At 56.1% G+C, this 12,899-nt stretch overlaps 1 protein-coding gene across 8 annotated transcripts in view; it reads right to left on the bottom strand.

Moving 5' to 3' along the window:
* Nucleotides 1-10,787: 10,787 nt before the first annotated feature.
* Nucleotides 10,788-12,899, bottom strand: part of CXXC5 (CXXC finger protein 5) — a 38,066-nt gene continuing 35,954 nt past the window's right edge. For all 8 annotated transcript variants that reach the window (XM_063665535.1, XM_054488359.2, XM_054488360.2 and 5 more), the window contains one exon: nt 10,788-11,810. In XM_063665535.1, the coding sequence (XP_063521605.1) occupies nt 11,766-11,810 (45 nt within the window). In that variant the 3' untranslated portion in view covers nt 10,788-11,765. The remainder of the gene's footprint in view (nt 11,811-12,899) is intronic.

Here is a 12,899-nt window from a genome sequence, read left to right as displayed (position 1 = left end):
TCCCAGAAATGGCAAGGGGCTCCCAACTTTCACCCATTGGCCCCTAGATGAAACTGGGCCTCTTCTAAATCAGAAATAATGAGCAGACAAGATGATTCTAATTTCCAGGAAAGAAGAGAGAATATGAAACCCAAAATGAAATCCTGAGCCCAGAACTGGTGGAAAGAAGACTCAGGCCCGGGACAAATGGACAGTGTGTTTAATCATCTTGACTTTATCTCCAACCGGGCAGTGTAAACCCTCAACCCAGCCCCAGCCAGGCTGGGCAGGCAGGTAACATGGACACTCACCCCAGCCTTGGTCAAGCCCAGGTAGATGAACAATATGGGTCTCACACAGAGTCAGGCCTTGGCCAAATGGACAGTGTGGATACTCATCTGTATCTCAACCACACCCATCCTGGATGGGCAGTGTGGACCCTCACCCTGGCCTTGGCCAAGCACCTGGCAGACAGGTATTGTCAACGCTCACCTCAAGCTTCACCCAGACCCTGGGCAGAGGGCAGTACGGCCTCCCCACCCCATTCCCAGTCACGCTCAGAGAACCGGGAATTTCTCTGAGATTTGATGCCACTAACCTCCTGCCCCACTGTGGGGCACAGATCTATTTTTCAACAAATGCCTGGAGGTCTCAGTAGCTCAGCTGGCCACCGCAGGGCAGGAGAGGGCCACCTGGAGCTCAAAGGCCTGGAGTAGCATCCCTTGAGCCACCATCTCTGGCCTCAGTGTACTCATCTAGAAAAAGCAGATTCTGACTCAATGCATACTTCAGGGAGCTGTCAGGACTGCTCCAGTAATTAAATGAGATGGGGCAGCTAAGGCCCTGACCCTCTACTCCATTCCTGAGCCTCCCCTCTTCCATGTAGCTCCCTTAGTACACAAAAAAATGGGAAACCAGGCCCAGAGAAGCCAGAGGACTACCCCACAATCACATGGCAACTTGGGGTCAGAGGTGGAAGTCGACCCCAGATGTGGGTCTCACACTGGGCCAGGACTTTGGGAACCTCCATGGACCACACCACAGCACAGTATGGTTAAGCAGCACCTTGGTATCTGGTCCAGGCTGGGCTTGGTGTGTGTGTGTGTGAGTGTGTGTGTGTGTGTGCGCATGTGTGTGTCTATTACTGGGAGTGGGGCGGCAGTGGACAGGGTGTTGGGGGAGCTGCTGCTGCTGCCTCCCTGGTATTTTTAGTCTCGAGAATGAGCTGAGCTCAGGGCTCTGAGCTCCCATCGACAGTGAAGGAAATGGGAAGGTCCCCACCACTCCTCCCTCCCACCAGCAGCCTGGAGCCGGGTTGGGTGGGGGTGGGCCTGAAAAGGAGCAGGCACCCCAGTGACTGGGGGCAGTCAGGCCCTGACCCCCTGCACCCCTGCCCACACCCATCCAGGCCGTCCTTTGAATACCCCATTCCCTTGGGGGTGTGTCAGCACCCAGCTAAGCTGGCAGGGACAGGTGCCCCCATCTGCCCACTGCTAACCTCAGCTTCCCTTGCTAGGAGCTCCAGGCCAGCTCTCGCCTGCATCAGGTCAGTGCTGCAAGGTTCCCATGACAACGGATGACAGCAGCAGAGGCTGCTGGCCGCAGGGTCAGGGGTGAGGGGAGTATGGGTGGAAGAGCAGGAGAAGGGAAGGGGCTCAGCATGTGGGTGGGGGAGGGGCTAGAGTGAAGGACCCCCAAATTGCAGCTCCCTCCTGAGTCCTGAACCCCCAGAAAAGGTCTAGAACCGTGGCCGATTGATACTGGAACGTCCATTGCACTAACTGGGAAAGCTAGGCTCAGGAAGGGCTGGCTATGCCTTTGGTCATGTGATCATGATCCAGCTATGGGTAGGGCTTGGATGGAAATCCTATCCCCCTGCCTCCTAGCCCAGGACTCTGCTGCTTCTAGGCTAGGCATGAGGCCAGATGTCCCCTTATCCCCACCTCCAGGAAGGGTGTGGGTCCTGAAGCTCTCTGACTGGCCTGGCTATTCTGTGACTTGGATTCCCCATCCTGTAATGAGTATTCAAGGCCCCCACACTAACAGATTACTTGTGATCAAGCCTAGCCCCTCACTTTATTTTTGAGACAGAGTCTTGCTCTGTCACCCAGGCTGGAGTGCAGTGGCGTGATCTCGGCTCACTGCAACCTCCACCTCCCGGGTTCAAGAGATTCTCTTGCCTCAGCCTCCTGAGTAGCTGGGATTACAGGCGTGCACTAGCATGCCTGGCTAAGTTTTGTATTTTCAGTAGAGATGGGGTTTCATCATGTTGGCCGGCTGGTCAAGAACTCTTGACGTCAGGTGATCTGCCCACCTTGGCCTCCCAAAGTGCTGGGATACATGCATGAGCCACCGCGCCCAGCCCAGCCCTTCACTTTTTAACATGGGATATGTTTTGGTTCCTCTGGAAGGAGATATGTCAGGGATCAGCCTCCAGCTGACTTCCTACCTCAGTCTCAGGGCCCCAGAGTGGGGTTGGGAAGTTGCCCCACATACCCAGATTGACTAAAGGCTTTACTCCAGATACATGTTAGCCCCTCCAAAGCCTAAAGGCCAAAGGTTCCAGAACCATCATTGGCTCCCACTGTCCCCAAGACAAAATATACCCATTTGTCTTGGATCTTGAGACTGGCCCATCGTCCCCTGGGCTTTCTCCAGTGTGGTCTCCTCACTGCCCCAGAAGTACCAGTCTCCAAGCCTCCTAGATAGGCAGCATGGTCCTTCGAGACTCAGCTTCACTCACCTCCTCCAAGAAGCCTTCTTGGCTCTTCCCATGCATTCAAATCTCTTGCTTACCAAGGGGTACAAGGCTAGAGACCTCAAAGGGACCTCACACAGGATTTCTCATTCCACCTTCCTAGGATATCTGAAAAGCAATGTTACTTGCTGATGAGTAAACTGAGGCCCAGAAAGGAAAGCCTTTGTAGGTCACATAGCCTGTGAATGGTCCACTTGGTGCCTGGCTCCAGAACTCCTTTTCTCTTGGAACTTCTTGGGGCCCCGTCTTGGCATTCGCCAGCCTGTGGCCCTGCAGCTAGGATCCCCAAGCTCAGACCTAACAGTTCTTTCCCCAGCCCCTCATATACAACAGGCTGACCCATGTCCTCCTCCAATTCATCCATTGATTCAACATTATTGAGCATTTGCCATTTGCCAGGCAGACAAGCCCCTCCCTCCCGAAGTGCTCCTTCTAGTTCAGAAGATCAGCAAGTGAACAGGTGAGTTCACCCAGTGTGATCCCAGCAGGGCTGTGATGGGAGCACTTAAGGCAGTGGGTGCATAGAAGAGGGTACTCCAGCTCTGACTTACAGAGTCAAGGCCAACTCTGACCTTAGGAGTCTTCTATGCAAAACAGCTCAGCCTCTCTTAGGTCCCACCTGCCTGGGGAACCTTATTCTCATGTCTAAGCTCAATTCCACTTGCTGCAACCCCTCAAAGACTTTCTAAGTGAATGACTGGCTGACAAAGGCCAGTATCCAGGTACTGACCCCAGTGCTTTATCACCCAGTAGCCTCATCTGTATCTGCCCACTCACTCTGTATCTCTCTCCACCATCTCCACAAGCTCCCCAGGACAGTTCAAGAGGGCTGGCTGGATAGCAGGCCCAGGGTCCTCAGATCCATCACACATCTCTTTGAGTCCCCCAGATAAATACAGCAGGTCCGGGGACCTCTTTCAGTGCCCCCCACCTCTAGCTCCATGCTAGGGAACTGGCAGGCTGGGGGAGCCATGGGAGCAGGGCCAGTGGGGCCAGCAAGAGGTAGGCAGGGAGGCAAGGGTCAGAGCCTCCCCCATTGCAGGGCTGCTGAGCCAGGCCAGAAACGGGGAGGGAACTAGACCACAGGATTGCTGCTCGGTCTTCAGGGTCCCTGAGGGCCAGCAAAATGGACGAGAAGGAAACTCAGCTCCCAAAATCCTCCCACGAGTTGGACTGGGGGCCATGAGGCCATGGGAGGCAGAGCAGGCTCCTGACATGGGACCCAGCACCCCTCCTCAGGGTGGGGGCCCAGAGCCCTGGGCGCCCTCGTGATGAGGCTGGCTGCAGGGCGATTAATCTTGCCAGGCCTGTGCGTCAGACCCCCCACCCCCAAGCCTCCCATGGTCAACCCCGCCCGCGCTGCCCTGGGAGTTAATCTCCGCTCTGGGGGACTTCTCAGCCGCTGTCACTGCTGCATTCATTCTGAGGCAGAGGGCGGCAGGAAGGAGGGAACACAGTTGGGGGGTGGTGGATAGCTTCCTTGGGAGGGTTTTGTGATTAAGTGGCTGGTGAGGAGGGGTCCCAAAGGATGGGGCCTGGGTCCCCTTCAAGGCCCAGCCCTGGATGAGGGGTGGGGTCATCCCTATTTTTTCCCCCAGACCATCGGAGCCCTTGTATCCCTGGCCTCTAGCCTTCATCGTCCACCAGCTGAGCCCCAAATGCAGTTTGCAGTTTTGACAGCAGATGTCTCTGCTATTATGATTTATCAAAATGCTTAAGGTAAATAATGCACACATATTTATAGGAAAGGAGGAGGTGGTAGAAGGGGAGGGATTGACCAGGCTAAGGGGGCTTTAGGGCCTGAGAACTCAGAAAACCCCTGCCACTGTTAGCCCTCCCTACTCAGACCCAGGGTTGACCCCAGCCTGGCCCTGGGGAGATGGCTGGGTGACACCAAGCCAGCCCAGTCAGCAGCCCAGACCTGGCCCCCAGGAGGGCAGGGAGCGAGGCAGCCAGTGGCAGGACCCGTCTCGTGGGGCCCCGCCAGGCCTGGGAGGTGGCCACCTGGGGGAAGCGGCTGAGCCAGCCTCACACCTCAGCCGTGTTTCCATGGCTTCACTGCGTCCTCGCTCCTGAGGCTTCCGTCGCTTTATCAACAGCAGCGACCACTGCTCGCCCTCACCCTTGCAGCCGCTCCCTGAAACTCCCAGCAGCTGCCTGTGAACCCACTGCTGCAGAGCCAAAACAGCCACAGGGGGTGCCCCTCCCGGTCAGGCCTCAAAGCTGGAAGAGGGGCTGGGAGCCTGGTGGGAAGACACCAGGGGGAGCGGCGGGCAGGAGCCTTTGTGGATTCAGGCTGTACCCACTTCGGGCCCCCGAAATACCCATGCCCTCTCATTGCATGGGAGCGGGCGGTGATCCTAGGTTACCCCCAATCCCCTATCCTCACTCCATACTGTGCCCTTTGTTTCCAGACCTTTCTGGGCTTGAGAACATTTGGTTAAATAACTTAAATAAATTTATTAATAAATTAGGTATTCCAATTTGAAAAGCAAAGGTAAAAAAAAAACAAAAAGAAGTGCAGACAAGTTTAAGGAAGTAAGTAATACTCAACCCTAATCCCACATCTGGGCACGATCACAGGCAGCGTGTGGGATGGGGGAGGGGGTCCTTCCAGCCAAAGCCTGCAGCATGGCCAGGTGCTTAAGGGCTAGCTTCCGAAAGCAGACGAACCTGGCTGTGCGACCTTGTATGTCTCGCTACCTCTCTGAGCCTTAACTTTCTTATCTGTCAAATGGAGAGAACTGCCTAAAGCCCCGCTCATAGGTTGCTGTGAGCGTGTCAGTGCAATGGAATGGCCCAGTCCCTGGTGCACAGGCCACAGGCTCTATGCCTTGAAGCAGGAGGATCTTGTTTAAGGGCCTCTAGCCAAGGGGTATGGAGGCTCCAGGGACTGGAGAAAGGAGGCTCTTTGTAGTAAGTTTCCCTCACCTGTGGACAGCTCCCCAGTTAGGTTGGAAATGCGTGAGAGAAAAATAATGTCCAGAAAGAGAAGAGAATGTGTTTACTCAGTCCACAGATGTTTCCTACCCCTTCCATGTGTCGGGGGCCAGCGCTGTCCTTACTGAGCTGCGGACCATAGCCCTGAGGCCAGGTGATGTCACCAAGAATGACCAGTGTTGTGATGGGCTGGGGGTGGGGGTGGGGGGCAAGGGACACTTGACCCAGCTTGCAAGGGACAAGAAAGCTCCGAAGGCGGGAGGAAGGCATCATACAGGTGGGAGATGGCAACAGGAAATGAAGCAGCATCTGACGAAGCACTGGGAGGCTGCGGTAGGCGGTCACCTGGACCCCTCAGCTGTGCCCCGAGAGTCCAGCCGCTTTGCACCCAGGCCTGGAGCCCTGGAGGACCCAGCTCACCTCCTCTGGGCCTGCCCTGTCTTCACACCCTGCTGCTTGGAATCTGAGGCAGCCCTTGTTCTCCGGCAGGAGGGGAATTTAATGCCGCTGAGAGATGGCAGGTCGACAGGCAGAAAGAGATGAAAGTGTCTGCACTGGCAGCCTGGCCGGCAGCCTCAGGGGACCGTCCTGCACCTCCACCACCCTCCCCAGCCATTCTCTACTCCTGTGTGGCAGGAACAGCCCTCAAGGGAGATGTGGGCCTCTGGGGACAGGACTCTCTACAGGGCTGTGTGACCCTAGGGGACAGCTGGGCCTCTCTGTGCCATGCCTGCAGGATGTTAGGGCCAAGGTCTGGGTTATTACCATGCTGGTGGCTGCCTGTCCCTCCCCTAACCCTGGCTGACTGTCTTCAGCAGTGGCTGGTCAGCCCAGGGCTGTGGGTGGGCAGTGGGGAGCTGGGGCCAGGCTGTGCAGTGACCTCCATCCATCCATCTCTGGCACCTGGGAGGGGGTGGGAGCCTGTGCTGCAATCAGGTCAGACCCAAGTGGCCTTGACTACAGCCGAGCCATGTAGCCATCGCTGCCTCCTTTTTTGTGGCAGCACAAAGCTGGGCTGAGCCTGGGAATGGTGGCTGGGGCCCCGAGCCAGAATCTGTCCCTGTTGGAGATGGTGTGGGTCTTGGCACTAACTGTGAGGTGACCTTTTTGCTCTGCAAAGCACCCTGTCAGGCTCACCACCCCACAACCCCTGGCTATGTTGTCCTTCTTTCTTGGAACACAAGAGAGGTAAGGGCACCTGGCCAAGGTCATCTAGCAAGGACACACACATACACACACAAACACAAACATGGCTTTGACACATGGTGACCAAGAAATAAGCAGGGACCCATGTGTCCAGAATCCCAGGCCCCCTCTCCATTCTTTTGGAGGCACCTGGTTTTTCTCTCAAGGTAGCCAGGAGCCTGGGTTCTAATCAGGTCCCTGCTACCATCTTGCTCTTCCTCTTGGGGAAGTCACATACCCTCTCTAGGTTTCAGTTTATTACCAATAAAATGGGTGATAATTTCTGTCCTGATGACTTCTGGGGGCCAAAGAAGTAAACTTACTGGACAAACTGAAACCAACCCTGGGCCTCCAACCAGCCTTGGGCCAAGGGGAAGTACCCGTATAGACAGCCCAGCTCCTGGCCCACAATCACCCAGTACAGCCACAGGACCTATCCTGCTTCCTTCTTCCTGCACAGTGCAACAACAGCAAGCTCAGAGCAGAGGGTCAAAGGCCTCGTCTGGAGTCCTGAGTCAGGTCCAGGGCATGGGACAGGCGCCTCAGTCTGGGTGGGGGATAAAGGCGGCTGGAGACTAGGTCAGGCCAAGACTGGCTGCTGTCGGGGGAGGGGGCGCCTGGCAGGCGCTGGGCAGGCTGGGGTTGGGGGAGGCCTTTGGCGGCCTCAGAGAACAAAGAGGCCGGGGTTGCCAGGATATTCTGTGGAGCTGAAGCCGGTGGTGATGGGGCTGGGAGAGGGGCCGCAGCAGCCGTGGGAACTGCGCCTGCTGCCCCCACGACAGCTCCCCCATCCAGACTGGGCCTCAGGGCCATGCGAGGGCGCAGACTGCAGGTAAGAGGGGCTGTCAGATCCCCCACTCTCTCCCTAGAGAGGCTTTCAGGGCGGAGACCCAGGAAGTGCTGGAGGCAGACACACAAGGCAATAGTGTCAGCATCACTGAGAGGATCACAGGTGCACACTGACACAAAGCCATGACCACATACCCAGGGTTATGCAGGCAGCATCACAGGGTCACACTATAGTCACACGGAGACATCACACACACACAATCCCTGGTCAGTCCCAGCTCACATCCATGATGGCCACACAGACACAAAGTCACACACTTATTAAACCACCCAGTTTTGCCACAGGGTCACGCAATGCCACGTGTATTGTAAACCCAAAGTGACACACTCACATAGAATCACTCAATGTCACACACTCACACAGAATCACCCAAAGTCACACATTCAGTTGTACAAGCCGGTATCACACTGGGTCTGTTACAGAACTGTACAATGTCACAAGATCACACACGCAATGTCACAGAACATTCCAAAGTGTGGCCACTGACATACACTAACTCATTCACATCTCAGTCTCCAATACACTGTCACAAACCATTTGCATATCACACCCGACGTCACACATAGCCACATTACTGCACAAAGCCTCACACAATTGTCAGGCCCTTAAAGCATCACACACACACACACACACACACACACACACACACATCCACACAGGGGCTACCTGGAGGCTGGACTTCTCTCCAGCCCAGTGTGTGCACCCAGCCTCTCAAACCCCCACTGTTCTGTGTCTAGAGCTGGCTCTAAATGCCAGATCACCCAGGTCAGGGTACAGGGTACCCGGAGGAAAGGCTCCTGGGTCACCAGAAGTCAGTTTCCCAACTGTAGCAGAGGAGAGGTGAGGGCACCTGAGGGGAGGGGAGTTGGGTACACAACCCTGCCAGGGAGCCTGCCTCTAAGGACGTCTCTGTCAGCCGGGGAACAGCAGGGGTGAGCCTGCAACAGACAGAGTACAAAATACAGAGATGGAGAGACAGGAGGGGCAGAGACCCAGAGACACGGAGAGGCTTAGAGATCAGGAAAGATGGAGACCCAAAGACACAGGAGCGTCAGGGACGGAAAGAGACCTTCAGGACATGCAGAGAGTGAGCCAGAGACAGACAGAAAGCTGGTGCAGGCTGGGGTCGGGCTGCATCCAGGTAGGGGAAGGGCCGGAGGCTGGGCCACTCTGCGGAGGTGGGAGGTGGGAGGTGGGAGGTGGGAGGTGGGGGTGGCCAGGGCTTCAGGGAGGACACACAGCCGGGCAGAAGGTGAGGGACATCTTGTTGAGATTTAGGTGAGTAATAGTTTAAAAATAGCAACACCAGCTGCCACTGACAAGAGCTTACAACAAGCCAGGCCCTTCCCAAGTGTGATCGCGTTTCATCCTCAGGCAACTTTATGGGGGAAACAATTATTGTCCCATTTCCCAGATGAGGTAACTGAGTCCTCAGCATGTTTTCAGCCAGCCTCACAGCTGTCCCCACCCCTGGCCTCCAAACACAGAGGGGCTGGCTTACCATTTCCACAAAGCAGTGTGAAGCTGGAACAGGTGAGGAGCTCTGAGCTTCGGCTGTGTGCTGGGGAGTGGGCTCAGGAGATGCGCTGGGCTGTGGGTTGGCACACTGAAAGGTACAGGCCGGCTGAGTCACAGCACCCCCTCTGGGCTGGCACCAGAGCCGTCCACCCCACACCTGTAGGTGTGCCAACGAGGGCCGGCTGAGGCCATCTGCAGCCCGTGTGCTGCCAGCAGCGGGCGGAGGCAGGAAGGGGCCTCCTGCCCGGTGCTCCCTGCTGGCCAGGCTCCCCCCACTCCCCACAGGAGGACCCTCCCCACCCTCCTTGAGGTTCTGGAGGTGCCGCTGTTTGCCTTGTGCTGGGGGTGAGGGTGCCCCCCAGCTGCAACACCTCCCCCTACTCCCTGCTGGACACCCCCCCTTCGGCAGAGCCGCCTGGAGGGATCACAGGCAGCCACATGAAAGGGAATTTTTCCCAGGCAGAGCTGAAGTTGAAAGCTGCCTCCCACCGTCCCTGCCTGCCCCCGCTGTGCCAGGCCAGGCTGCTGAGGCCCTGGCGCTCGAAGGGAGCTTGTGACACCTGGGAAGGGGTTGGGGGTCAGCGCCACCCCCACCCAACATGGCTGCTTTCTCCTCTCAGGACAATGGCAGAGATAGCCCATCTCCCCCACCTCACTGCCCACTCAGCCTCAGAAATCGCTCCAGCTCTCACCCACCTGAAGCCAGTGCCCAACACTGTCAGGAAGTCCTTCCTCAAGTCTAGCTTCCGTCTCAGCCAGGCTCAAAGCAGCTGGGTGAGAAGAACGCTCCCCCAGTGGATGGCTAAGCCTCCTCCTTCAGGTTGGCCTCTGTGATGTACAGGGAGGGGCATGCCACTGCCACCCCTTCCTGTTCAGGCTGTCCTGGCCCAGACCATGTGGCTGTGTGGTGACTTCCCCAGATATTTGACCTCTGAGGTCCCCAGCAACCTTGTACCAACAAACCCTCTGAGAGTGGGGACAGTCAAAGCCAAGGACACCCCACACCCCCATTAACTCAGTCTAGCAGCCCTCAGGCCTAAAGAGGAATAGGCGTGTGTGTACAGCCAGGTCCCCACGAAGCTGAGCTGAAACTATTCCCTGGAGAATGACATTGGTGGCTGCGGGAGCACTAGATCCCTGCCAGGTAAGAAGAAAGAAAGACGACCCTGAACAGGCGGCTCAGCCTTACCCCCACCTGCCTCGTGGTGCTGGTTGCTTTACTCATCGGGCCCTGATGAACTTAGGCGAACAGAGGTGGCCCCAGGTGAGTGAAGGTTCCTGGAGGTCCAGGTTCTGAGGCATGGGGTGCAACCAGGCAGGTGAGGTACTCCGGTACCAGTGACTTCCAGATTAAGAGCCTTTCCCTCCTGTCTGCTGGGCTGGTTGCTCCTGCTCTCCCCTATTCTGGATCCAGAGGCCTCTCTTCCCCAAGAAATTCCCATTCTAAATGTCCCTGGGCCATCCTTCTTCCTCCTCCAGGTGGTCCCAGACAACTCCTGCTCAGGAACGGCCCCCAAGTCAGCCCCCCAAAACCGGAGAGCAAGAAGCCAGCGGTGCTTCGTGACACAAACATGCATTCGTTTTATTCACAAAACAGCCTGGTTTCCTAAAACAATACAAACAGCATGTTCATCAGCAGGAAGCTGGCCGTGGGCAGGGGGGCCCAGGCTGCAGGGGGCCCCCTGGGGACCCACCCCCACCAGCAGGGGACCACGCAAAGAAGCCCTTTCTTCTGTTGCCATTAGCAAGGCCAGAAAAAAAGGACTTATTTTCTCTAAGAAAAGTAGCCAGGATTGGAAATATCGAGACGGGGCTCCCCAGATCGCAATGGATAAACGAACAGAACTTTCATTTTTTTTTCCAAAATCATCACTGTTGGGGTGGGGGATCCCAGTCTGGGGACTGTGGGTGCAGCTCAGCTGGCCTGGCGCTCCCTCCCCTTCTGCGAGCTCCCTGCTGGCAGCTCTGCACGCGTGGATGGATACAGAGCGGCTTCTACACGGCGCCATCAACATTCTCTTTATGAACGTGAGTGGATTCTCCAGGCAAACTATGCACTATTTCATGGTCGGAAAGAATCAAAGGAAGTTTAAATGAGGGTGGAGTTAAACTGTGCTAAATTACAGTAGTGCTTATTAGTAACTAGATTTCAAAAGGTTACAGAAAATTTACATTCTCTACACAAAAACTGCATCTCCTGCACAGACAACATCGACATTGACACAGGAAGGAAACTGATTGTCCATTCTTTGCCCAGGAAGTCTCGGTACTTTATAGATTCGTCTTTACCTCTTTTTTGTTGTTGTTCTTCTGAAAAAGCAGTTTAAATTTTTTTCTTTTTCTTTTTATACTAGGGACGTGGAGATGTTAAAACGACAACAAAAAATATATATATAAAAACAGGAATGAAATCTGTGAGAGAATATTTTTGGTTCTAAAGACGGGTGCATCCGTTTGTCTTCGCCCGAATCCCTTGCTGGAGACCACACGAGCAGTGACATTGCACGGAGAGGGCAGCTTTGGGTTCCGCCGCCGTCACTGAAACCACCGGAAGGCGGCTCCCGTCGGAAGCATCACCTTCTGGCGGGGGCAGGAGACAAAAACAAGGAGAGAGTTCAGTCAGGGTCCGGGTAGGCCTGGAGCAAAGACGTTCCCCCATGGATGGCCTCATGGCGGAGGGACAGGCATGGAGGAAGAGCAGCCACCCCTCGGAGCTCCTGCCACCCCAGCCAGGCCAAAGGAGGAGCTTGACCTGCTGGGCTGCTGGAAGGCCCCGAGGACTCTGAGGCCTCCTGAGCTGCTGTGCCCAGGAACCCTCCTTCCAGAGAGGAAGTCCCTTCCCCTGGCCCAAAGGCAACAGTGCCAGGTGGCTGTGGCATGTTTCTGTAAATGAGCGTGCGAGCACGTGTGACGGGTGTGCATATGGGTGTGTGCCTCGTGCTATGCTGAGCTGTGTGGTATGGAGCTGTGGGAGGTGGGTATTTGGGCTATTTCTCAAGCAGCCGTGTCTATGTGTGTGTGCATGTGTGTCTACACTGGACTAAAGTGGGTGCCTTTGTGTGTATGTAGGAGAGCAGAAATGGAAAGGCTGGGGCTGGGGCTGGGGTCGGGGTTGGGGTTGGGGGAGGGTAACCAGGAGGCCATGGCTGGGATACACCACTGTTGTTTTCCAACCATTCTGGACATTTGCGTCAAGCCCACTCGTAGAGGGGCGGGGACAGGGGCAGGGACTGCAGGCTGAAAAGATGCTTTTGTACCCAGGCCTGGCACTCCAGCTAGGTTGCTGCATCTGGGGGCACAGGGACAGGCCCTGCCACAGGGGTGCAGAGATAGCAGCATGGGAACCCCTTGCCTTCTCCAAGCCAATCCCACAGTGGCTAGGTTCTTGTCCACTCCGGGCTCATGGTCACCTCCCCTTATCCCAGCCCCAAAAATCTGTCAACTAGGTGCCCAGACCAAGGGTCCTTCCAGGCCTCAGAGCAGGGCACCCAGCACTGGAACAGCTCTATCCTTGGGTGGCCTTGGGGGAAAGATGGCCCTGGAGGGGCAAATGAAGGGCTTAAGGGCACAGGGCCCGTGAAACAGAATCCCTTAAACAGGGCAGGGGAGAGACCCAGAGTTCTAGGTCATGGACTGGATGCTTTAGGCCATGTCTGAGCATCAGAAACT

This window comes from Pongo pygmaeus, chromosome 4 (genome assembly GCF_028885625.2).
Source record: "Pongo pygmaeus isolate AG05252 chromosome 4, NHGRI_mPonPyg2-v2.0_pri, whole genome shotgun sequence".
NCBI classification, from domain to species: domain Eukaryota; kingdom Metazoa; phylum Chordata; class Mammalia; order Primates; family Hominidae; genus Pongo; species Pongo pygmaeus.
This window is presented reverse-complemented; position numbering and strand designations above follow the sequence as displayed.